The sequence below is a fragment of the Adiantum capillus-veneris genome, chromosome 13 (assembly GCF_014529385.1).
Source record: "Adiantum capillus-veneris isolate H3 chromosome 13, ASM1452938v2, whole genome shotgun sequence".
In the NCBI taxonomy this organism is placed as follows: Eukaryota; Viridiplantae; Streptophyta; class Polypodiopsida; order Polypodiales; family Pteridaceae; genus Adiantum; species Adiantum capillus-veneris.
Window position 1 is genome coordinate 60,817,256 of NC_140943.1, and position 26,624 is coordinate 60,843,879.

The 26,624-nt window shown below is 43.5% G+C and overlaps 1 protein-coding gene and 1 long non-coding RNA gene across 3 annotated transcripts in view; one reads left to right on the top strand and one right to left on the bottom strand.

Moving 5' to 3' along the window:
• Positions 1-26,624, top strand: part of LOC147444108 (uncharacterized) — a 61,250-nt gene that overhangs the window by 10,781 nt on the left and 23,845 nt on the right. The window contains exon 3 of one of the 2 annotated variants that reach the window (XR_015190025.1): positions 13,637-14,013. The exons of the other annotated variant lie outside the window; for it this stretch is intronic. This is a non-coding gene — a long non-coding RNA (uncharacterized LOC147444108). Of the gene's footprint in view, positions 1-13,636; positions 14,014-26,624 lie in introns of those variants that run through there. 2 annotated transcript variants of the gene reach the window in all.
• LOC147444109 (uncharacterized) overlaps positions 14,324-26,624 on the bottom strand; it is a 42,521-nt gene continuing 30,220 nt past the window's right edge. Inside the window, exons 2-7 of the mRNA XM_086526840.1 lie at positions 16,195-17,060; positions 15,883-15,978; positions 15,163-15,263; positions 15,026-15,072; positions 14,878-14,954; positions 14,324-14,668 (exon numbers count right to left, since the gene is read on the bottom strand). Of these exons, the coding sequence (XP_086382966.1) occupies positions 14,639-14,668; positions 14,878-14,954; positions 15,026-15,072; positions 15,163-15,263; positions 15,883-15,978; positions 16,195-17,060 (1,217 nt within the window). The 3' untranslated portion in view covers positions 14,324-14,638. The remainder of the gene's footprint in view (positions 14,669-14,877; positions 14,955-15,025; positions 15,073-15,162; positions 15,264-15,882; positions 15,979-16,194; positions 17,061-26,624) is intronic.

Sequence of the window (26,624 nt, forward strand, 5' to 3'; positions counted from 1 at the left end):
CAGCCTTTCTCGGTGGACGAAGCACTCTAGTATGATTGTTGGAAGCATGCCATGCAGATAGAGATGGACGCTATCGAGCAGAATAAAACCTGCACTTTGGTTCCCAGGCCCAATAAGCGGAAGGTGGTTTCTACGAAATGGATTTTCAAGACAAAGTACAAGGCCAATGGTTCCCTCGACAAACACAAGGCGAGACTTGTTGCTCGGGGTTTCACATAGCGACCAGGCGTGGACTTTGACGACACCTTTGCTCCCACCGCTCGCATGACTACCATACGCACAGTGTTTGCTCTTGCAGCCAACTTTGGTTGGTCTATCTTCCAGATGGATGTCAAAAGTGCATTTCTGAATGGAGATTTGGATAAAGAAGTTTATGTGGAGCAACCTCCTGGGTTTCGTATACCAAGCAAGGAGGAATGGGTCTATCAGTTGTGGAAAGCATTGTATGGATTGAAGCAGGCTAGACGACAGTGGTACCTCACACTTGACCAGTTTCTCGTGAAGCTGGGGTTACGGCGTACCTCATCAAATTCCAATTGTTATGTTGTCTCTGATGGCTCTTTGGTTGCGATAGTGATTGTCTATGTGGACGATCTCATTTTCACAGGCTCTTGGACCAACAGGATCAAGTTGATCATGAAAGCTATGGAGACGCGTTTCGAGATGACTGATCTTGGGCTTCTTCACTATTTTCTTGGATTCCATATTCTTCAGTCACCAGACGACATCTTCTTTTCTCAGTGGAAGGTTCTTGGCAATAGCAAATTAGCAATGCAACTCTGATTGTCGCACAAAAGACAAGTCGTAGCAGTCTAGGGAAAACACAACTCTCCCAGTAATCTCCGTAGCCATATGGCCTCACAAGCAGCATAGCAAGCTGCTTTGTACTCCGCCTATGTAGAAGATAGCGCAATGGTGGGTTGCCGCTTACTGCTCCATGAAATGGGTCCCAAGCCGAGTGTGAAAACTACTCCTGTAGTAGAGCGCCGAGCATCTGGATTGCCTGTCCAATCTGAATCGCACCAACCAAGTAAGGTGCAACCCTTGGAGTGACCATAGAACACACCATGGTCCAAGGTGCCGTTGATACCGCAAAGTATGCTGGGCACACTGCCAATGTCGCTGACAAGGTCGGGTGTTGAAGGAACTGAGGACAGAGACTGTGTAACAAATGTCTGGTCGGGAATAAGTCAGCCATACAAGGCAGCCAACAACATTCTTGTACTGCTCCAAGTCCATCCGTGGGGAAGGATCGTGAAGCGATACGTTCTCTCCGGGCTCAAGAGGAGTGCCAATCGGTCTGCAGCCTCTCCTGGATAGCATTAACATACTTCCGCTGAGAAAAGAAGATGCCGTCTGATGTCTGAAAATTCTGGAATCCAAGAAAATAGTGAAGAAGCCCAAGATCAGTCATCTCGAAACGCGTCTCCATAGCTTTCATGATTGACTTGATCCTGCTGGTCCAAGAGCCTGTGAAAATGAGATCGTCCACATAGACAAATCACTATCGCAACCAAAGAGCCATTAGTTACAACATAACAATTGGAATTTGGTGAGGTACACCGTAACCCCAGCTTCACGAGAAACTGGTCAAGTGTGAGGTACCACTGTGGTCCAGCCTGCTTCAGTCCATACAATGCTTTCCACAACTGATAGACCCCAATCCTCCTTGCTTGGTATACGCAACCCAGGAGGTTGCTCCATATAAACTTCTTTATCCAAATCTCGATTCGTGGCTTTCCCACTTTTATTATAAGTGACTTTAAAAAATGTGTCCAGGTTCAAAGACAAAGTATAAAAATGTACAAGTAGAACCCTGTAACTTGTCTAGTATATCATTGGACCTAGGTATTGGAAACCTCTTCTTGATAGTGATGTTATTGAGAGCCTTGTAGTCAATGCACATTCTCCAAAATCCATCTTTCTTTAGAACTAAATGCATTGGCAATGCAACTGAAGTTTGCTTATGACAATTGTAATGGCAGCATCCCGTCTGGGTGCTGCTAGAACCGCCTCAGTCGGTGGTCCCCTTTCATCTGGCGTAATTCCAAGTCGAGCCGCCAATTCAGTTGAAATGTAGTTGGCCTTGGCTCCTTTGTTGAAGAAGATGAGGGCTTCTTGATCTGGTACTTTGCTCCACGCCATGCAGAGCTCCCTACTTTCATCTACTTTCATCCATTTGTTCAAGGTCACTCCCCACAAAATCTGCTACCAGTCCAGCTCTTGTCTTTCTCTTCTTTGCTCGCTCCTCCGTTGCTCTAGAGCTCTTAGGCTTGTCCTCTGGCTGTTCTTTTGGTGCTTTGTTAGGGCACCTGGCTAACACATGTCTGTGTTCCTCACAATTGTAACATTTATTCTCCTTAAAGTATTCGACTCGTTGCTCTGCCGACAGTCGAGGGCCTGAAGGTCTCTTCTTCTGTTGCTTTCCCTTCCTTTTGTTACTGTTGTTCATATCTTGTCCAGTCCGAACTTTGACCGATCTATCTGTGGAGTATGTAAGAGTGCCCCCATGCATTGCAAACCCTTGCTTTGCATGTCCCATCAGTTGTTGGATGGACTCGGACTTCTACAACAGACAATAATCTCGTATCTCTTTAGGTGGACCACAACAAAATCACTCTATCTGCTGCTTGAACGTAATTTTCTTGAAAGAAGAGGCTGTAAGAAAGTGTTCCAAAATCTCTGACAGTAAGTATCCAGTGTATCTTCCTCGGTCATCCTCAGATGATTCCAAGGTGTAATCACATCTCGTTCGTATTCTTGAGTGAGCCATGAGGAAGTAAATACTCTTTTGAACTGAAGCCACTTTGTTGGTGCGTCCCTGCGTAAGAGCAGTGTAGACCGCCAAGTCTGTGCGTTCCCCTTGCGGTAAAATGCCGCCCTCCAGACTTTGGAATACTTTGAATAGCGTTCTGAATTGTTGAATGAAAGAGAGGGCCTTATGAGTATCTTTAAAGCTAGAAAAATTATCAAACTTTATTGCTTGCCCACCCTCCTTCAAATCTTTGGGTTTCTTTTTCCTATCCTCAAGAAAATCATATTGATTGGCTGTGTAAAAGTGCTTCCTCTTTGTGAACATCGGCTCATCAGACTCTCTAGACTGTTTGAGGAAGAGGAATCCTCGTCTGAACTGTCAAAATACTTCCAAGATCTTCTATGGGATCGACTCTTCTTTGCCTTCTTCTTACCTCTGATGTGTCTCTGGATCTTTCTTCTCTTCTTGCCTCTGCTGTGTCTTTGGATCTTTCTTGTTCTTTCTTCTCCCTCGTCACTAGACTTGGAGGTCTCAGAACTGTCAGAGCTCTCACAAGAAGATGAGGACGAAATGGAAACATCCTTGAATCTCACTCGTTTCTTTGCTTCTTGGCGTTTTCAAAAGTAGATTTCCCCGACCCAAGTAGTGTGGATAGTCTGCTGCTCGACTGTGCTTTCTGGGCAACTTCTTGATCTTCATGAGTCTACCGACTCTTCGTTCTTCTGCTTCTTCAAACTCATCCTCTGAATACATCTTCTGATCAAGAGTCCTAGGTGTGGCCGGCTTTTTCAATGCCAACTTCAGAGGTGATCTGATGGCCATCTGGGATGCATCTCGTCAAGCGGCTGCTTGGGTGGAGATGGCCCATACTATTCCGAATCTTCAGAAGATGGACGATGTTTGTTGGAGTCTTCATTGTTCTTGCTCGAGCTGGAATGGTTGGGTGCCACAATTTCCTCCTGGCGGGATTTGTCAACTGAATCCATATGTGCTGTGAGTAAGGGATCGGATCCTTCGTAGGAGAAGAATTGACTGAGCTCTTATATCACTGAAACAGACTTGGACACACCAAGTCAAGAATCTATCACAACACACGCGAGCAAACTTAAAAGAACTGAACAAAACTGAGAGAGAGACGACACGGCACGGCGTAGTTCCACGTCCAGAGAGATTGGCCCCAAAGACTGGCGCCCCTTTTGATATTTCTTTATTATTAATGCTTCACAAAGTACAATGTCCGGGGGTCCTTGTCTGAGCAGTGCTCCCAAGCGTATCTGTCTGAGACTGAGGCCTTGGTACTTTATTTCTAGGCCCTCGGCCTTCTTAAAGCAGTGTACATGAAAAGCTTGAAGTCTTAAAGCATCTCGGTCTCAAAAGCTACCGTTAGGGCTATCAGCGCGATTTGCGGAAATCCGTACAGGCGCCACATCAGCAATGCAATTCGCGGAGGTCCGTACAGTCAGCCACCTCAACAACGCAATTTGTGGGTCTGTACAGCTGCCACGTTATCAGCCCTTTACGCCTTTCTTTTTAGCCTTTAGTCCCTTTGGACCTCATCGCGGACAAGACCCCATAAGTTGATACAACTTATAAAAATTGGTGCCCTTTATTTTTGGCCTCTCGGATTGATTCCAACAAGTTATTACAACTTCTTCTGCATCTTTCAGCGGGTCTCTAACCTCTTTCTGTCCGAGTCTGTTCTTTAGGTCATGCCACGTCATCACTTTGTGACATTCGCCTACGAGAGGGTAGTTGACTTGGTGTGTGCGCTTGACCACCTTGACATAAAGAAATCCTATCATGGATATTTGCAGTCATAACTTCTTCGACATGACAGATCACATATTGAAGATAGGCATTGGAAACACGAAGATGGTGATTGCGAGTATCAAGGTTTGTTAGCTGCCTATAATGACAAAGGAAGGCACCATCCATATCAACCTATTAGCTTTGGAGTCTTTGTTTGAAGAACCATCTCGGGACCATCTCTCCCATCTGCTCGGAGAATTCCATCATTCCAGAAGAGGCATTGCATCATCATTGATCTGTACACATCTTTGCAACACATCGGGTCCACACCATTTGCATCTTCTTAGCAATCGGTAGCCGTCAATCCAGAGCCAAAGATTTTCAATCCGAGATAACCACCGCGGGAGTTCACCGGCATCGTGAGTCTACATTCACAGCCACATTTGTTGCAGAGATGAGGATTCATTTAGAGCTTCCATCATACGGCAAGCCCCAGAGGAGTCTCTATCTTTGAGGAGTTACTTGGTGGTTTCATGAGACATCATGCAGAGGACTTGCCATGGTTCGTGGGCATTCCAAAAGACATATCCATCTTCATCTCCCATTCGGCGTTGCTCTCGCCAATCTTCCCGCGTAGGGGCAGCATAGGCTGGCCGTAACCTTCGTGGATATCGATGTTTGTATATCCAGCCATTCGCTCAACGAGCATCGCAGTTTGGTTCACACCATCCGAGTTGGGGCAACAAAGGTTATTGTTTGCCGGTAACCAACAAGGGCATTGTTGATCCAAGAGGTAGTCTATTGCTTGCGAGTAGATACTGTTAAAGTTTTGGCATCATCACCATCCTTGTGTTTTGGACATTTCCACATCACCTAGGGAGAGCCTCTCTCTCAAAAGTCGTCGTGGAGTACATCATCTAGAAGGAACTTCATTTGAGACCATCTTATGGTGTGCATGGATTTTGGTACTAGTACCTCACCTCAAGTAGGAGGGGATGTCACATGCACATGGCTCTATGTGTCACGGTGGACATGCTTCATTGACTTCTAGAGCCAATTTTCGAGTTTTTGAACCCTCTTGCATAAATGGTTTGTATACGCATTTTGGCAGATGTTGTTACACTAGGGTGGGCATTTGGCATGCTTCATCGACTTCTAGAGCCAATATTCTAGTTTTGAAACCCTCTTGCATAAATGGTTTGTATACGCGTTTTGACAGATGTTACATTTATGGTGGCTATCTGGCATGACGTGCATGTAGTTCTAGGTTAGAGCCATTCTCCGCGTCCCTCAGATTCCCAGGTGGGCAAATGTGCGACCCTTTCATCTGAAAATTAGCTGTGGTCAAAACTTATAAATAAATAGTTTTCATTGTTGGGTTTGGTGGACAATTTTCTCTACCTAAGCCTAAGAAGATTTATGAGTCAAAATTCTTGCCTATATAGAGCCCTAGAGCCTAGCGTTTTCAACACATGTGGGTAGCGCTAGTAGAGCAGCACTGGCATTTTCAAGTCCCAGATCGGCCTGGCTTTTTTGGGTAGAGATCCACTAGCGTTTTCAGATTTTAGCCCAGTGTCACTCTCAGCCATTGCAGATCAGCCAGCGTTTTCAGTTCAGTTCTTCCCTCGTCGTATCGGCCTAGCTATGTCTTCCCGTTGTGGTCCAATACTTTGGCAGCCCATCGAGCCTCCCCTCGGCCATTCCCTCGCTGGCATCGAGTGCTCCATTGCTGTCCGTCATCGGCATCATCAAGATCTGCATTTTCAGCCCTGCTTTACGCGAGAGATTTATTGTGTTTTACGCTTCAGATCAGCGTTTTTGTCACCAGTTTTCAGCCCTTCATTGCTCTCACATCGGGAGTGCAAATCAGCCCCAAATCTACCCCTTGGTGGCCATCATCGAGAAGGATCCAAAGATGCATCAAATTAGTCCCGGAGGTGCCTCGTCTTGAGGAGTTACTGCAGCGACATTCTTCATTCAAGTCAGTAGAGTCTGTACTTGAGGTATTGCATGTGTGTACAATCCATTTACGCAACAGAAAGCAAATACCACATCAGCAAGGGTGTGGGAGGCCCTTGAGAGGGTTGGTTGGGACCCCATCGGGTGTCATTCTCCTCTCTCTCTCTCTCTCTCTCTCTCTCTCTCTCTCTCCACATCTCTACCGCTCTCTCATTCCCTCTCTTCAAGGAAAGTAAAAGGAACCACCATTCAAGCTCAAAGTAATCACTAATGCAAGGAAAGAAAGAAAAGGATTGTGGAAGTGTAAAACCTAGATATTCACCATTTCAATTCCATTGCACCTGACAATGCTGTAAAATCATTTACATTACGAGAGCTAAAGGATATCCGGGGATATGTCCCCAACATCAAGGGAAAAATGTAAGGATTGCCTAAGTGAAATCTTGAACAAAGGAAAGGGATCCGCATCATGCTGATAGAACATTCAAAAATTGCGTTGGCACCACAAAGATCATACAGACCAAATGTGACCCATGTGAAGAAGATTGCAAATCATTGAAGGAAAGTTGGGAGAATGCCAAAAACCTAGAACCATTTGTGGAAAACTACTGAGGGAAAGCGAAGGCACATATAGGCCGATATGCGGTCAAGGTAAGCCCTGGTGAAGCTACAATCCCAAAGCAGGTGACTGACAGTCTCATCACAGGCTGAACATCTGACATAATGAGAAGAGCTGATGTGACGTGCACTAAGGATGATGAGCGCGCGGCGGTGTGTGCAAGTGAAAGAGCACGCGAGGAAGTGCAGCGTGTGTGCAGAGAGGGGAGGCGAAGGCTAGCAGGAGAGGAAGCGCTAGCAGAAGAGAGAGGGCTCACGTTTTTGGGGAAAACTCAATAAGTGAGTTTTGGGTTTTTCCACTTTTATTATAAGTGACCTTTAAAAAATGTGTTCAACCTGGACAAAGTATAAAAATGTACAAAAAGGGGTTATTTAGGCCTTTAACCCAACAACCTCTCACTTAAAGGCATAAATGGCGCCTTTAAGCTACGTGACTCCCACCATCTCTATGCATAGATGATCTCTATGCATAGATGATGTTGTGCTTTGGGTAAGCACTTAGTGAGAGCATCGGCTGGATTTTGTGATGTATGGACCTTAACCAATGTAATAAGGCCATCCTCAAGCACTTCTCGTATGAAGTGATACCGCGCATCAATATGCTTTGTGCGTGCATGAAACATGGCGTTCTTTGCCAGACATATAGCACTCTGGCTATCACAACCAAGCATAGGTGCCTTGGCAGGCAAGTCAAACTCACTGCATAGGCGTGCTAACCAAACAACTTCTTTGGAAGCCTCAGTGGCTGAAATATATTCAGCCTCTGTAGTAGACAATGCAACAATCTTTTGCAATCTAGAACACCATGAAACAGCACCTCCCGCAAGAGTAAATACATAGCCACTTGTGGATTTCCGTGTATCCACATCACCAGCCATGTCAGAGTCACAAAATCCCTTCAACTCAATTGGTCCTTTACCATAGCAGAGGCATTTGTTTTTAGTCCCTTTCAAGTACCTCATAATGGACTTCACTGCATCCCAATGCAACCTACCTGGATTAGCCATAAACCAGCTCACAACTCCCACTGCATTGGCTATGTCAGGCCTAGTAGCAACCATAGCATACATAAGTGAACCACAATCTGAAGCATAAGGCACACTTTGCATGTCATTGGCTTCTTCCTTTGACTTAGGACAATCATCCTTGCAGATTTTAACATATGGCTGTAATGGCACACCAAGAGGCTTTGCTTCAGCCATGTTAAATTTGTCCAGCACCTTTTCAATGTACTTTTCTTGCGACAAATACAATAGGCGCTTGTCTCTTTGCCGTGTAACACGCACTCCAAGTATATGTTCAGCTGTCCCAAGGTCTTTCATTGAAAACGCAGATTTCAGCTGCCCTTTAAGAGCATCTACAGTGCTTCTTTTCTTTGCAGCTATCAACATATCATCTACATAGAGCACAAGAATGATCGGGCTGCCATCCTCATCACGTTTGGTATACAAACAATGGTCAGCATGGCTTCTTTTGTAACCATGTTTAAGCATGAAGCGATCAAACTTCTTGTACCACTGTCTACATGATTGTTTCAGCCCATACAAGCTTCTATTGAGCATACATACCAAATGTTCCTTGCCAGGGATGACAAAACCCTCGGGTTGCTTCATGTAAAGCTCTTCTTCCACATCACCATGCAAGAAAGCGGTATGTAAATCCATTTGGTCCATTTCCAAATCAAGAGCAGCCACAATGGTAAACAATATACGCAAAGTGGTCATCTTCACAATAGGAGAGAACACTTCCTGAAAGTCTATGCCCTTGGTTTGAACATATCCCTTTGCCACAAGCCTTGCCTTATACTTGGGTTTTGCATCAACAGTTTTGAATTTATACACCCATTTGTTAGGAATAGCCTTCCTTCCTTTGGGCAATTCAACCAAATCCCAAGTATGATTAGCATGCAAAGCTTTAATCTCTTCCTGCATAGCAAGGTCCCACTTGTTGCTGTGCTCACATGTCTTTGCCTCTTTATACGCAAGAGGCTCTCCCTCATCTGTCAACATAATTTAATGCAAAGAGGGGTCATATCGACTCACAGGGCGTCTTTGACGAGTAGACCGCCTCACCCAATGATCCACATTATCCGGCAATGGGTTTACATCAGGTGGCACTACAAAATCATCAACAATGGGTTGCTGTACATCATTTTCAGCACCATTTTCAGCATTGTTTCTTGGCTGCAAATGCCCTTCAGGAGCCTCAATTTGCTGTCCAACATCATCTGGCTCAAATACCACTGGATCATCTACATTTTCAGCCATTTGTGGTGCATCCTGAGGGTCAAAAATAGGCCTAACAGGTGGCTGGTCATGCTGAAATTTCACCCTTTTATGGTCATGCTTTGAGGCACAATTGTTTTGAAGCAGCCTTGCCTCATTAAAAACAACATCCCAGCTGCGTACAACCCTTTTGAGATGAGGTAACCAAATCCTGTAACCCATTTCGCCTTCTTCACCATATCCCATGAAGAGGCCTTTAATGGACTTCGCATCTAGTTTACTCCTCAACTCAGGTCTAACATGCACAAAAGCTTCGCAACCAAAAATGCGTAAGTGATCATATGAAGCAGGCTTGCCAGACCAAACCTCTTCAGGGATGTCACCTTTCAAAGACATGTGAGGGCATCGATTGCATATATGCACTGCAGTTTTCAAAGCTTCTTCCCAAAATCCATGAGAGAGATTAGCTGTGGACAGCATGCATCTCACCCTCTCACAAAGCGTCCTATTGAATCTTTCAGCCACACCATTAGAAGAGGGAGTGTATGGCACAGTAAGCTCCCTCTTAATGTCCAATTTTTCACAAAACTTGTTAAATTCAGCACTTGTGTACTCCCCCCCATTGTTTGTACGCAAGCATTTTAGCTTTCTACCTGTTTGGGTGGTCACAAATGCATGAAATCTCTTAAACGCAGCAAAGGCTTCATCCTTAGACTTGAGCAAATAAACCCAAATTTTCCTAGAATGATCATCAACAATGGAGACAAAATAACATGCACCACCCATAGACTTAGTAGGCATGCTACATACATCAGAATGTACAAGATCAAGCACATAAGGTTTACTAGAGACACCAGAGTAATAAGAATGCTTTACTTGCTTTTCATATTGACATTCATTACAAAAGTCAAGCTTTGTGCCTTTAGCATCAAGCTTGTTCAAAGTACAAAGCTTAAAAAGACCCTTTGGGCTCATATAGCCAAGCCTCTTGTGCCACAACTCCATGTGAGAGTTAATTTCAACCAATGCAATAAACTTGCCCAACACGGTCTTTCCATGCATGCAATAAAGTGTCCCTTTCTTTGTGTCCTTTACAATCAGCCTTGAGCCTTTGGTCATTTTCCATGACCCTCTCTCAAACAAGATGCTGTAACCATGCATATCCATCTGACCAACAGAAAGCAGACTCTTCTTGATTCCCGGCATATATCTAACATCATGCAAGACAAGCTCATTTGTGCCATCTATGGAGAGATGCACAGTGCCAATACCCTCAATGGAACATGCATGATTGTTTCCAAAGGTATACATGGCCACGCTTGCCTGCATCAAAAGTAGAGAAACACTCCTTGATAGGAGTCACATGAAATGAAGCACCGGAATCAACAATCCAAGTCTGGGACAATGCATCATTGACAGTCAACAAAGCATCAATAAGATCACTCTTGGTGATCTGCATGTCCTGTGAATGAACATTAAGAGAGGCATCATAGTCATAAGCATCATCATCTGACAAAGTGGCACACAAGATGTCCTCTACATTTGACAGCTCCTCAATCACGACACTAGAAGCCACATTGGCCTTCTCTTTGTCCTTTGAGCTATCCTGTGCATGTGCCTTGACTTCCTTCTTCTCTTTCTTTTTGTCTCCGCCATTCTTTTTCCTTTCTAACTCAGCTTTATAGTACCTGCAATTGGGTTTCTTGTGACCTTTCCTGCCACACTGATAGCAAGTCACATCACCCTTGCCTTTGCTTGCATTTCCCCTTTCTTTACTCTTACTCTTACTCCTTTGTGCATAAGCATTCTTCTTTTCTGTCCTGTCTCTAACCATGTTGGCAGAGCTGCCTCCCTCTCCACTTGCTTTCCTCCTGATTTGTTTATTCAAGATAGAACCCCTAACACCATCAAAGGTCAAATTGGGGTTATTGAACAACGAAACCACCAAAGTTTCCCATGACTCAGGTAAGGTCATAAGCAAGAAGATAGCTTTCAGCTTATCATCAAAAGGGGGCAAGCCAGAATCCTGTAACTGCGACAAAGTACCTGCGAACAATGACAAGTGCTCTGCTGCGCTCTTGGACTCATCTAGTTGCATGCCAACAAGTTTTCGCATCAAGTGCACGTGGTTGACAGACGTTGTATTTTCATACATTCCCTTTAACTTCTCCCATACATCAAAAGCAGTCGTGAGACCTTTCACATCAATGACGGTCTCATCAGTCATGGCCATTTTAATGTATGTAACGGCCTTCCTGTTCATGCTAACCCATGCTTAATCCGTCATATTCTGTGGCTTCACCTGTTCAAGTGCCCCTTCGCAATCCTTAAGGAATAGGATTCCCTGAATCCTATCTATCATTTTAATATCCCGCAGATGTCCAAACACTATTGAGCACAGTATCCTCCCATTGAACACCATCAGAGGGATCAATAGGTGTAAGACATATGCGTGCTATGTGTCAAGGACAAGTAGTGTAGTGTAGTAAGGGTTGTTAGGAGAGATGTTTAGGGTGGGTAGTTTTTACTCTCTTGAAGTTATTCGAGGCTCAAGGACCGACATTATTGTATATTTGTTCCTCATTCTGCTCCAATATCTAAGTATATTAGCAACAGGAGACCAAATTTGAAAAATCTGACTGTACCATGCATGTTAAGTAAGCCTAATGCGAGGACACATTGTTATAGAACCATTTTACACAAAGCTTAAGTTTTATAGAAAGCTTAATGCGAGGCAAAAATAAGTAGAATCAGCGCATTGCCTCTCATAACCACATGATGAGCATAAAAGGTGCGTCTAGTTTCAGGTCTTGTGAACATGGAGAAGCGACGCCAACGTCTTCCTCTTTCTTTTCCTCCACCCGGTTTGAATCCAACCTTTGCATTTTGAAGAAGACAGCAGCCTTGTGAGGGACCACAAAGCTAACTCTTGGATTTGTTATCACCTCACCCGATTCACCTATTATATGCCACTTTTAACAAATCGTTATGAGCTTCTGCATTTGAATTGCGTTAATAAAACGTGACGGAAGCGAGGGATTTATGAGAAACAGCTTAGAAGGAGCCCAACTTAATATCTAGATTTAGCTGACCTCTTAGTCCCATGCCTTGTGCAAGCCCATTGTGCACTTGCGATATAGCCCATTGTGGGCTTGTGATGCAGAGAACCACGTAAAATCATTGCAAGCCGCCAAGGTAATTGTAGGGTCAAAGTCTTGAGGCTTGCAGTATTATGCAATAGAAGATATTTGGTGGGCTTGTGGACGGACAACAGAGTTAAGCTGGTGCAATGCTTTGACAAAAAAGCTATTTCTGTTTGGATCAAATTAAGTCGAGGAGATGGTCATCACCACTTCACAGGGAGTACACTCTCATTGTTAACTTGAGTAGGTGCCTAACAAAAAAACCCTACTAGCTGCGACAAATTCATAAAATCAAACAATAGGCAAGTAGATTCTCTCTATTTTTTGGGGGCAGAGAGAAGGTGTCTGAGCGACATCCTGCAAACAAGGGGGTGGGGGAGCCAGGGGGGACTGATGCAAAACGCCCTCCAGTTATGGCAGCCTGTGGCCTTGCTCTCATGTACCCGAGAGTTACAACCCTCCAAGCCTCCTTGCAGTGCTTGGTGCCTCTTGGCAGCCTCCTATCTTCTTTGCAACTGGCAATAACTCCCTTATGTGATATCTGGCTCTGCTCCCATGCCACCCTAGCTCACGGCAACCCTTTCTCCTGCTGCTCTCAGCCCTTTGTACCATCTTGCGGCCAGAGGAGGGGCGTGAGGTAAAACCGGTGTCTGGCAAGGGAAGTGTCAGAGGTGACTGGCAGGGGAGGTGAGTGCACAGAAGGCTCGTATTTTTTGACCTGTGTGTTGCCTGGTGTAGCAACATCACGTGGAAGTTGGGTTGGCAGGCAACATCGTGTGGAAGTTGGGTCGGCTAGGCGAGTTTCAATGTAGTTAGAACAAACTGCTGGTGCGTGTTCGAATCCTACATACTCCTTTTAGAGGGTGAGAGAGATCTCATATGAAGCCTTCGGTGAAGGTATCTGTGGAGATTCGGTTAAATTGAATTAACAGCCTGCCAGTAGGAGTGGGGTAGTAGTAGAGTTTCAAACATAGGGAAAACGGAGGAGAGGCTTAGAGTAAGAGGAGCAATCTTGTGACAGATATTATAAGGACTTAAAGGACTTGAATTTAGCTAAGTTTGGTGATAATTTTGAATTGCCATCCTGCATCTTTAAGAGCTTGCACATATTACATCAAGGATACAATTTGTTTATAAATGATGTCTACACAAAATACCATTTTAAAATGTCTTCGTGGTAATTCTAGTTGTGTCTAGCTCTCACTAAAGAACTCTGAACTCTGCTGAGAGGAGCTAAAAGAATGCTACATGGTCGCGGTCGTCGTCGTCGTCCATTACTCATTGCTTTCCCAACTCCCCATTGCAATTGCTATTGAGGTATTCTTCTATTCGTCACTCAGAAAAAGACTTCGTCTATTGAGAGAAGCAAGCTTGAAAACTAAAGGTCTATAAGAAGGTATACTCTGGCAAGATAGTTTTGGAGCTTATGGTATGTAAAATTTGAATGAGGATTGAAGGGTTGAATGCTAAACGAGTCAACATGATCGCAAATGAAAATTATGCTAAAAGCTCACGCATACGTAGTTCCGAACTGCATGTGGATTTTTTGTAACATTATCTCTGCTATACTTACGTGGGATGCAAGATATGTACATTTCCAATGTATGAAGCACAACGAAAAATGAATTTTAAGATGTAAGGTTCAATATAGCATCGATAGTAATAAGTATGAAACTTTGCATTGAAACGTGTCATATATTTTACACACCATTAACAACAATTAGCATGAAACTTGGTAATAGAAAAATGGAACATTTTGATAATGTTAATCTTATTGAATGTATGTGTAGGGAAAAACTTGATATAGCATATATCCATTGAGAAATGAGATTTGAAAATGTTGAGGGTCCTTATGACATATATCGACAACAAGATAATGGAAGATGAAGCATGACATTTAAAACATTTGAACATAGAGCTATAGAAGCTTAAGAATGTGATCCATGACATTCTCATATTGGATTGATTATTACTCTTAATCTGAACCCGTGTGATGCATCACTCGAAAATCGAAAATTGTGCTATCATCTATTGACTGGCTCTACATACACTCGACATCTATGCACATACTATTGGAATTAAACTCTAATTTGAAGTGTGAAAACTATCTAATTAATTGCCTCCCTTGATTGCTGTGCACACCAACTAGATCACCATAATCACGAGTACAAGCTAGCAAAGCAGGTTGGTCATTTGGCAAATTTCCTTGTTCGAATCACCTGACACAAAAACAGATAGATGAAACATAGTTAAGCTAGATATCGCCTGCGATATTATTAAGATCTCATTAAGTTTGGCATGTCTTTCACCATGTCATTAAGCATTTCCTGTGGAAAAGAAAATTGGAATAGCGAAAAAGAAAAGGCTTGCATATTTCTCAGTATAATCATAGAAAAGAGAATTGAACTCCTCGAAAAAATGGGCTTACATATTTTTCATTATAGTCATCTTTGAAAAGCATGATATAGTCTCCTTCACGTAGATGGTGATATCGTACAAAGTCTCCTATAGTGCGCACATGTAAGTCGTCAAATTATATGCAAACAAATACTATCAGACACTTAAAAGAAACTCACTTGTATTTTCGAGCAAATACATTCGACTCTTATTGTTAGGCCAATATCTACAGAAGAAAATCCGTTTAGCATGTCTAGAAAGATTAATAACTACAAACACATACAATTAACCTGAATAAAAGTTCTTGCAAACTTACCGAAATCTTAAAGTCCAAACTCGAGATTCGGATATATCTATCATAGGAATAGCCATACCTTCCTTTTCATTCAATTTGGGTAAACTTATCTCTGCATCCTTCTGCACAAGGGAAGAAGCTTACGATGGTTCAAATTATAATGGCTTTATAGTAAGAAAGTTTAGGCAAACTTATAATTGAATGAGTTTTTCGCTTAGTCATCGAAGTAGTGCATAGTGATATTTCTGCTATTTATATAAATAAATAAATAAGTTTATAGCTAAACAATAAACATGCAATGTATAAGAAACCAACTTTTTCTCTTCTCATGAAAATTTAACTTACGAAAGATATTGAATAAAGATTGTAATTTTTTGAAGCTACTTTATTCTCAAGAATTGAGACCAATTCTCAACACATAAGATAAAAACTTATTGAATACAGACTAGTAATTTCATGAAAGTTTTTCCCAGAATTTACTTTATATTTAGAGTTTTAAGTATTCACAACAAATTTTATTGTAGACATCTTGTAACATGAAATAGTTTAAAAAGATTAACTAGAACTTCTTTAGTGTCTTAACAATTTAAACTTTTATAAAATATTTTAGGATGTACTTTTTTCTCTTCAAGAGCTTCATTACCTATGGCATAATTCTGAAATGTGAATTGACTATTTCTACTTTTGAAAAGTTTTACCAAAGTTGAGCAAGGCGATGAAATTGCGAAATGATAAAATTACCTTTGGTAGAATTATCCGTCCTAGACTTCCAACATCGCTAGGTTTCAACTCCTTTTGAAGGAGAAATCGCAACTTTGTCTCGTCAATACAAGAGACCTGTCATATATATACATATGAGTCAGAAAGCTATGATAAAATCAGACATATATATAAATACATACATACATATGTATGTATGTATATATATATGTCTGATTTCATTATATATAACATTGTGTGAAGTTCTTTATTTTAAGCCTATGTATGCATAGAATCTCAAAAAAAGTACATTTTGAAATAATATCTCAAGAATTCTTGGATATAAGTATATACCTCTGCCTCAACATGCTTTTCATGTGCTGAGCCTTTTCCTTGCACGTGGCATGGTCTCTCTTTGGTGTTGGTTAGCAAGGTGGGTGTTGACCATGTTGATGAAGACGCACGAGACTGATATGGTACAACATGAAGAAGCTTTCGAGCCATTCTTCTTTTGCGAGCGGCTCGTGTTTTTGCGGCAGGAGATTGCCAACTCAAATTGTTATTGTTAGAAAAAGGCAAAATTTCTGTGAGACATCCCTGATCATGATGCTGATTAATTATGCTAGAAAAATAAGAGGCAGTCTTGAGGGATTTTTGGGTAGGGTACACGAGATTATCGTTGGAGCTAATGATGGAGGGGTTGAAGATACATGATGAGATTAAAGGTCCCTGTTCGGTGGGAAATGTCGACGGATCATAGAAGCTTACCATATTACTATGGGAGTTTACCCCCATGGAATTGAGCATGGAGAAATCCCAACCACCATTGTTTAGCATAGGCAGCTCTTCAATACACATATATGGATCAGTAGGGACATCAGTCATGGTTATTGCAATCATCTCTGGTGCTACTTCTGCGTGCTGGTTGATGTAGAGAGGCGGATTTAAATGAGTGTGAATCTCCTCATCTTTTGTTTGCATGCTCTCAAAAGAAGTAAATGAAGGGGATACCTGACCGTCAGTTGTTGAGAGCGATGAGAGCGAAGTAGAAAGAAGCAATTCATCATTCATGCTTAGGGCAGCCATATAGGTTTTTTGAGGGCTCGCTTCTTCAGGAATGCCGATCGACTCTTGGACTGCGACACAATGTAAATCTTCGAAGCTGTCTATTGGTGCTATATCTTGGATGTCAAGACTCGGACATTCGTAGTTAAATCTATCTGCAAAAGTAATAAGAGATTGAAATTAAAAAACTTAAATATGAAGCAAAAAAAAAAAGAAAGATTTGGAGCTCCAAATTTTAATTAATTTCAAGCATCAAACTTAAATTAACGAGTCTTTTTTAAGTTGAGAACTATATATTTGTGGTGAATGATATCTATTCACTTTTCTACTTTATAAAAAGGTAAATAAATGAAGCTTATAAGCGATTTCATAACATCGATACAAACATCATTTCAACACTATTAAATTATTGTAGATTTCGTAAAGCAATTCCATAACTTGCATTATCTATATAATATGCATTACAAACTCATATACCACCAGATAAGCTACATTTCAATAAAAAGTATACAAAAGTGCATTACATATTGCTAGAACTATGAGTAGAAGCACAGACGCACACACACTAGGAGCTACACCCTACATCACCTCAACTATCTTCCCTACCTCAGCTACCCTAAAATCTCTCCTAGATTAGTGGCACCTTTCCTACATTTTCTCCTATAGTTATACCCACAATCAACTTTCAGTCTTGTATATAAAGAGGTCTTGTATTAGTCTTTCAAATTGTACAATCAAGCTTCTTCATATTTAGAAGAGTCTTTTGTCTTGTTCGATGTGTACATTAGTGTTTATTTATCTTTTGTCTAATCATAGGTTAAAGTATTTAGTTTTCTTTCATGATAAGAGAGAGAGCATTAATTTAATAACTCAACTTGCACTTGTGAACGATTAGGTTCTTAATCCCTTTCAAAAAAAATTGACCTTGCTACTCATCTCTCTCCCCCAAGGCACCCGGCACCTTGCAAGATGTTTGAGAGCTCCTCCACAAACCTCTCAAAGCTAGATATCACACTATAGATAACGGTCTAGAAGTTGAATATGGTGCTCTACCTCAAGGAGCTTCAACTATGGGATATCATCTCTACTCTAGCTCAAGGTCCTGCACGAGTGGAGTGGACCACGAAGGATAACAACGCCCATTTGAACATTATCCTTCATTGCGGCGATGGATAAGTGCAAATGGTGCGGTCTCTGAAATCAGCTCAAGCCATATGGTCGTTCTGCTAGAAGACATATGCGCACACCGACTTAATTGACTAACTCTCCTTGATCAAGAGACTGGTGAACACGAACATGCAAGAAGGTCAAAGCACTACCAAGTTGGTGGATGCTTGGCAGACTCTTCTCGATGAAGTCAGTATCTTGGGTTTGGCCATTCTTGAAACCTTATAGTCCATGATCAACCCTTCCATCCTCTTGGCTGATATTTATTACTACACAAGCCTCATGTGGACTTGCAGCTGCAACCCTTGGTGGCTAAAATCCATCAAGAAGAGGCTCTCCATGGTCAAACTACAGGAGCTCAACCAATGGCACTTGCCATGACCATAAAGCCAGCAAAGCCTCGTGGAGTAACTCCAACCATCAAGAGTCCTTCAACATCAGCAAGCACCCTTCTCGCCACCATTTCGGATTGAATCATGGTGGTGGTCACAGACAACATCATGCCAATAAGGGCAATCCCCATGCTCACATTCAATGCAACTTCTGCCACAAATATAGGCATCTAGAGAAAGAATCTAATCAGAAAAAGAAGAATCAAGCAAGTAAATGTCTTCTTCCAAGCTCTGTTCATCAAAGGTTCAATGCAGGCAGCTTCGGTCCCATGCTCAGATCCAAGCTCACTATGTTGAGCTATCACATTATGATGGCATCAACTAACCTCTTCTCATGCTGCCCCATTTGCCAATGCAGCTATAAGCTACTTTTATGGGTGCCCCCCTCTGCTTATGTTGAGGGATAGTTTCTCGATACTGGCGCCACCCATCATTTGACTTATCACCTAGAATGGCTCAAGAATCTTTGCCACTAGTGTGATAACGTGGCACTACTCAGTGGCTTTAAAGATCCACAAACTTGGCCGGACATTAAAAATCGAGCTACGCTTAAAGCTTGCACAGGTGGTATGTCACATGTCACGAGGACGTGGCAACTGTTAACTATGTCATGAGGACGTGGCAATTGCTAACCTTAGTTGTTGGTTTCTTTCCAATGATTTTTGTTTTATTTTTGAGACCCTCTTTTTGAAGTTGCAAATAATCGGACACTGTGGCCAATGTGAACGGTAGTTTCACCCGCAGACGGGAAGTTGGTCGGCATTGGAATTCGTATAGTAAGAGGATGTCTAGGCTTAGCAAGTTGGTGGATACTTGGAAGTGAATTCAATAAAGGCATAAAGTCAAGGTGGGATAACCAACAGAAAGTATCCGACAGTTGGGCCACATTGCACTTTTGGATGCGGTCCCAATGAGGGAGCCCAACAGAAGCATCTCCTAAAATTTAGGGAACTGCTACTTTGGACCATGAAATGTGTTCACGTCGGTATGACTAGGGGAACATTTTACAACTCTGCCGCGAAGTCAACTGAGCAACTAGTCGAGAGATTTTTACGCGGCAAACCCGAAACGGAAAAATGCTTGTAAATGCGCCAAGTGTCACATTTCTGTGAACTTGCCTCACAAAGGAAGAGGTAGCGCTTGATTATAAGCTGGGAGGCCTCATTTTTGAAGAACTGTCACAGGTTAAGAGCTATGGAGTGCTTTCTTTCCCTCTCATGTACAGTGTGGTGCTAGAAGTGATGCCTTGCACGCTACACACTGCTCTCTCTCTCTCCCCTACGTGCAGTTATGTGATGCCTCACAAGAGGGCTCTTCATTTGATTGATGTACAGCTGTGTGGTTTCATGCTTTCGTGCTGAGGCAAGAGCCTCCTTGAGCAGGAACGGGGGTAGCTAGCTGCTACACCAAAGCAGGCACTGGTGAGGGTCATAACCTCACCATATAGGTGCAAATTCAGCGCCGTGTATGCGCAGAAAATTAACTGTTTTTCAGCCATACGGACGCCAGAACCCTTGGGAATTGTGCACCACTGGCAGAGGACAGCTAGGGGACTGTTTGGGGCTGAAAACATGGCAAAAACCAGTAAATACAGCGAGAATTGGTTTCGCGCAAGTTTTGGGGCTGTTATGTTGCCAAAATTTGGCCAAATCAGGTAGTATCTAGAGGGATACAGATAAAGGATTCCCAGGACTCTACTTTGTAATTTACCCTCTCAAAGAATAAATAAATACTGAAAGGGGCGCCAATTTTGGAGCCTAGAGGTTGTCGGCGTCTGCTCGGAGCATTCTAGCTTCCGAGCTGTGTGTGTGCTTAAGTGTTAATTCCCGTCACAGGTTTCCTTTGCACGTTCTCTCTGTGTGTGTCTAAAGTAAAGAATTTCGAGTGAAAGCCAACGCCTACCGCCCCACGGGCCGGTTTCAAGGTTGCGTTGCCGGGACATCAATCACTTTTTCCTCAAAGAGTGAGCCTCAGTTGTTTTGGGTAAAGACAGAGTGCAAGAACGCGGGATTACACTATGGCCGACAAAGGGAAGGGCATTATGGAAGAGGGTTCCTCTTCAAAGGAGAGGCAGGAAATTCCTATGGTCTTCGAGATTGGCGAGAGTTCACGGCCACGTCAGACTGTTAATGTGAATGTCCCTCTAGTAGTAGAGGGCTTTATGACTGGGCAACTTGAGGATGATGCATTCAGGACTCAATTAGTCATCGCGGTGAATGTCTTTTCGCAGCTGGTGCAGAATCCAAGGTTTATGGAGTTCTTGCAAGCGCAACCAGTGCAACAACAAAATAGGCAACCTACACCGCGTACGGAGCTTGTTGAGGCTCAAGCCCAAGTACTTCATGTGACTCAGCAGGAAAGGGAACACTTGCATGTTGCGGAGTCAGGGGCTCCAAAACAGGTTCTCCTGTGCTTGAACAGGTGGCTAGGGCGCCTATTCCACAGGTTATGCCAGTTCAGCCCGCCACCTTTCAGAGCCCGCATGTGGTCTTGAATGGACAGGGAACTGGATACCAGGCTATGCACCCAGTTTTTCCACCACCCAGGTACATCCTTGGTATTTCGGGGGTGGATCAATGTTCCAAACTATGGCTGGTTATGCGCCTGGAAGTCTGCCGTACATGCCAGGAACAGTGTTTGGGGGTATGCAAGGCATCATGCCAAACCCCATGTATGGTAGTATCGGCATGCAACAAGGTTTTCAGTGCAACGAGGGCCAGTTTGGGGTGCCATAGGGCCATTTTCGCACGGCTGATTTTTTTGGACAGCAGCCAGATGTCGCACCTCTGACGCAAAATGTGAATGGCCAAGATGTGCCGATCATGCCTACTACAGTGCCCATGTTGCAGACTATTCCCTATGACAATTTGGTGGCACTGGAGAAGCCGAAAGCTCACAAAGAAGGTGGCGCAGCTTTAAAGTTCAGTACTTTCAGTGGCTTTGAGGATAAAGCAAAGGCTCTCACTTTCCTCCAGCAGATTGATACAGCTTATGCATGAGGGAATTTTACAGAGGCCTCGAAAGTCAGGAAAGCTGCCACTTTCTTAAAGGACAATGCGCTTACATGGTGGACGACATTGTTAATGCAAGGGCAGGCACCCGCCACTTGGGTCTACTTCAAGAAAATGTTTGCATTTGCTTGGCTGTCAAATGAATTTGAAGTTGACGTCATGACAAATTGGCACCAGCTTACTTTGGCTACATGGAAGAGCTTGCTGCAGTACAATCGGAGGTTTTGTAAAGCGTTACTCTCAGTGACCCCCTACAGATTTGTGCCACTGACAGAGCAGATAGAGAAGTACTATTGTGGGCTGCCTAAAGGGGTTCGTGATTACTTTACCAAGAACAGAGTGGCTACCCTCACTCAACTTATGGAAGGTGCTAACACTGGTCTTGCCTTGCTGAAAGGAGAGGACAGTGGGTTTCCGAGCAACGAGAAAAGCGGGCAGCAAAAGAAAAATTCAGCGAAGAGACCCTTTGTGAAAAGGGCTCCTGAAGCGTCACAGGGGTGAGAAAAGGTCACCAAGGACAAGGATTCATCTGGGACTTCTGGAGCGCAGGCAAAGAAACAGAAAAGGAAGCCTTTTGTGTGCAAGTCGCTTGAGGAAAGGAAGGTCCTAAAGGCTGAAAATAAATGCTTTATATGTGAGCAGCCTGGTCACTTTGCCACCAATCGTCCACAAAGGAAAAGACCAACTGACTCAGATGATAAAGAAGACCAGAAAGGCAAGAAGCCTAAACCCACGGCAGGTTTGGTGCCAGACATGGTGGGTGACAGGCCCAGTACAGATGCCAGTAAGTTATGCAAGACAAAGTTAGGGATCAGGCACTCATCTTCTTTGAACCAGGTGCCAAAGCCAACTTTATCTCACCAGAGTTATCTATGAAGCTAGGCATCAGGGCTGAAGAGATGGGGTATACAGCACAGGCAGGGTTGGCATGTCCTGAGAGTGTGTTACTCCCATCATTGGAAAGTTGCGTCTGCATATTCGGTCGTATGTGGACACAAAAGAGTTCTACATGATGCCGCTGGAAGGATGTGACGCCTTGTTGGGGATCCCGTGAATGTTCCGAGTGCATGGAGTCTTGATGCCTACAACAAAAAGATCACTTTACAACATAGGGGCAAAACTCACATCTTGGATGTAAAGCTTAAAGGAGAGTCAGTCCCTATTGTATCGGCTTCTACTATCACTTTTGTAATAAAGAATCATCTTCCTGTGTACTTGATTTTGCACGTGATGTCCCAGATAGTGATCAGTCAAATTTATCTGTGTTAGATAAAGAAAGGTCAGCATTTTTGCCGAAGTTTAGTGATTGTTTTTCTGATTCATTACCGTCGCAATTGCCACCAGAGAGACCTGAGGATCATCGGATAGATTTGGTGCCAGGGTGTAGCCCACCAAATAGACCTCCCTACAGGGTTAGTGCGGCGCAACAGAAAGAGATTATGGGCCAGGTTGAGGAGTTATTAGAGAAGGGGCTGATTCAGCCTATTTCTTCACCCTTTTGCTCCCCAGTGCTCCTAGTGCAGAAGAAGGATGGCTCATGGCGCATGTGTATTGATTACCGTGCGTTAAATAAGAATACCATCAAAAATAGGTTTTCTATTCCTCGAATTGATGATATTCTCGATCGTTTAGAGGGTGTTGCAATTTTCAGCAGGATAAACCTTAAGGGTGGCCACCATCAGATTCGTATAAGGCTAGAGGATGTGCACAAGACTGCGTTCAAAACGACATTTGGTCTTTATGAGTTTCTAGTGATGCCGTTTGGGCTAACAAATGCTCCTGCCACGTTCAACAGAATGATGGACCGCATTTTCCGCTCGCATCAACAGTTTGTTGGGACGTTCTTCGATGACATGATAGTGTATTCGAAGAATGAAGAGGAGCATAGGTGTCACTTGACCATTGTGTTCGAAGAATTGCGCAGTCAAGGCTACTTGTCAATCCGAAGAAAAGTGAATTCTTCCTCGAAGAGATCCACTTTCTTGGCCATATAGTCTCAAAGGATGGTGTTAGAACTTAGAATGGATCCCACAAAGGTCGAAGCTATTAAGACATGGCCAGACTTGAAGACTGTGCACGATGTCAGAAGCTTCATGGGTTTATCAGGAATTTTGCAGAGATAGCATCGCCTCTTCACGCTTTGCAAAAGAAAGAGGTCACTTTCAGATGGACCCAAAAAGAGATTTCAGCTTTTAGTCTCTTAAAGGAAAAGTTGACTTCAGATCCAGTTATTGTTTTGCCAGATCTCAGGAAGTCATTTGTCGTCTGTGACGCGTGTGGCAGTAGCATCGGAGCAGTGCTAATGCAAGATGGACGGGTAGTAGCTTATGAAAGCCGAATTTTGCAAGGGCCAGAGAGGACTATGCATGTCTATGAGAAAGAGCTCTTGGCCATGATTCACGCGCTTTCTAGCTGGAAGCACTACCTCTTAGGTGCTGATTTTGTTGTCCAAACAGACCATCAGACCTTGCAATACTTCTTGACACAGTCAAAGTTATCCAAAAAGCATATGCGATGGGCAAACATTCTTTCCATGTTCCACTTCCAGATTATTTATGTGGAAGGCAAGAAGAATGTTGTGGTTGATGCATTATCAAGGAAGCCACAAATTTCAGTTGTGTCAATTCCTTATGATCATGAGTTAGATGACATGAAAGAACAATATGCTACTGATGAAGATTTTGAAAGGATCTTTGAACAGTTGCAAGAGGGGCAACATCATGAGCACTACCTCCTCAGAGATGGTTTTATGATGATGCATGGCAGACTTTGTGTCACTAGGCCATTGCGACATAAGGTCATGGAAGAGAGTCATGTCCCACCTATGCAGGGCATTGTGGTATTGATTCGACAATTAAAGCGGTAGAGACATTCTTCTATTGGCCTACCTTGAGGAGATGCCTTTGTGCGAGCATGCATAATTTGCCAAAAGATCAAGTTTGACAGGCAAAAGGCACCAGGGTTGTTACAACCACTACTGATTCCGGATAAGCCATGGGAAAGCATTGCTATGGACTTTATCTTTGATCTTCCAAAAACGCCAACAAGGAATGATGGTATATGGAGCATTATCTGCAGTTTCAGCAAGCAGGCCCATTTTATCCCTGTCAGGAAGAAGATAAAATCTGACCAGATGGCACGCTTGTTCATGTACAATGTGTTTTAAGTACCATGGTATGCCACAATCAATTATCAGTGATTGTGATCCTCACATGACCAGTTTGTATTGGAGAGGATTGTTTGAGAACATGGGCACTACGCTCACGTCACGTGACACATCCAACCCTATGTGTCCGTGGACAAGCTACAACATGACCAGGTGTTTAGTTCAGTCAAGTCAGTCTAGGATAGGAAGTGATCTGGCACTTCTGTGAGTCTGTTCGCAAACCGTGCATGACCAGTCACTTAGAGTAGATGCATATCCTCCGGTTGCGCACAACATGATCATCAGCATTCCCATCAGAATTCATTAGAATCCATCAAGGGAATTTTCCATGGCGTTAAACCTATTTCCCCTATTTTTGACATTTTTCACTTATTTATTAAGTGACTTTTGTTGGGAACTAGGTAGAGCAATTTTGCTAAGATAATATATAAGCAAACCAAAGTTAGCACTTTCTGGCAGAAGAGGCAGCAGGAACTCAGTTCAACAGGCACCTTCTCAGCAGGACCCAGCAAGCCTAGCGTTTTTGCATCTGCAAGAAGGTCTAGCGTTTTGCACCCAGATCAGCCAACGTTTTTGCATCTGCAGCAGCCTGGCGACAGCAGAAGACAGATCAGCCCTAGCGTTAGCAGTTTGCACCAGCAGATCAACATGGTTTTTGTAGATCAAGACAAATCAGCCCTAGCATCTTTGCATCAGCCTGACCCCTCAGCGTTTTTGCAGATCTTCGCAACGGAATCAGCCCTAGACTCAGCGTTTTCAGTTTTCAGCAGTTAAAACCCGTAGAACAAGTCCTGAACCTCGCAGATCTCACTTTCCCGCGTCAGTTCCTCGCCGCACGATGGGATCAATCGAAGTTTGTAGTTTCGGCCCGGAAAACGTAGATTTCAGCATCTACAGTTTCAACGCGTCGTTGTCGTACCGTCGCCATCGACATCGTCATCGACATAGAGTCAGAATTCAGCAGATAAAGATTTGCAGATTTCAGCCATTAGCGTTTTCAGATTTCAGCCCGTCTCGTTGTCGTCCTCATCGTCGTCGACATCTTCGGCAAGTCCAAGCATTGTAGAGATTTGTGCAATCATAAGTAGACCACTCTCGCCATAGAGAGTGGGGCCTTCGGAGGAGGGTTCGACAACATTCGGGTGTCGTATTCTCTTCTCTCTCTATCTCTCAGTCTCAACACCTTCATTCACAGTATCCATTCACTTTGTTTGTATCCATTGCACTCTCTCACTAAAGGAACGGAAGGCTCTCCCTTGGATAAGAAAAAGGAACCCTTCAGCACAGTTCGGAGCACTCATCTTGAGCAAAGTTGAACATTCACTTCCGTTGCAGCTTACATTGGTATCAGAGCTTTGGGAGTGTTCTGTATCGCTCAAGGAAAGAACCACAAGATTTTTTTTTTGCCTGTTGCGGTCACACGAACCCAAGTTCGCTTGGGCGTGTCGATTCCCAATCGTGTTTTTGAAGAGTGATAGGAAACCCACGAAAGAAGGGCTTGTCCAGTCTCCCCTTGTGCCTCTTTTCACTCATTGAGAGCGAACCGTGCACTTAGCAGCCGGCCAATCGACGTGAGGTGGGAAAAAGCAACCTTGGTGTGAGCGCAAGGCCGCCAAGGGGTATGCCCCCGGAAAAGAGCAGAACTCGGGTGAAGAGAAGATCCTTCTCTAACACAGATTGCAAGCGAAAGAAGAACCTCAAGAACCTCAAGAACCTCAAGACCCCCAAGAACCCAAGACCCAAGACGCACAAGAACCTAAGTTCCTCGTGAACTTAAGAACCCAAGACCACAAGAACCCACAAGAACCCAAGTTCCTCGTGAACTTAAGAACCCAAGACCACAAGAACCCACAAGAACCAAAGACTTCAGTGGATGGTCATCACTCGAAGCGGAATGGATACTTCGCTTGGAAGTGATGAGCATGAGAGAGGCGAAGAAGAATTTTCCCCACCAAGAGGTTTTCCCGACTTCCTCCCTTCCCC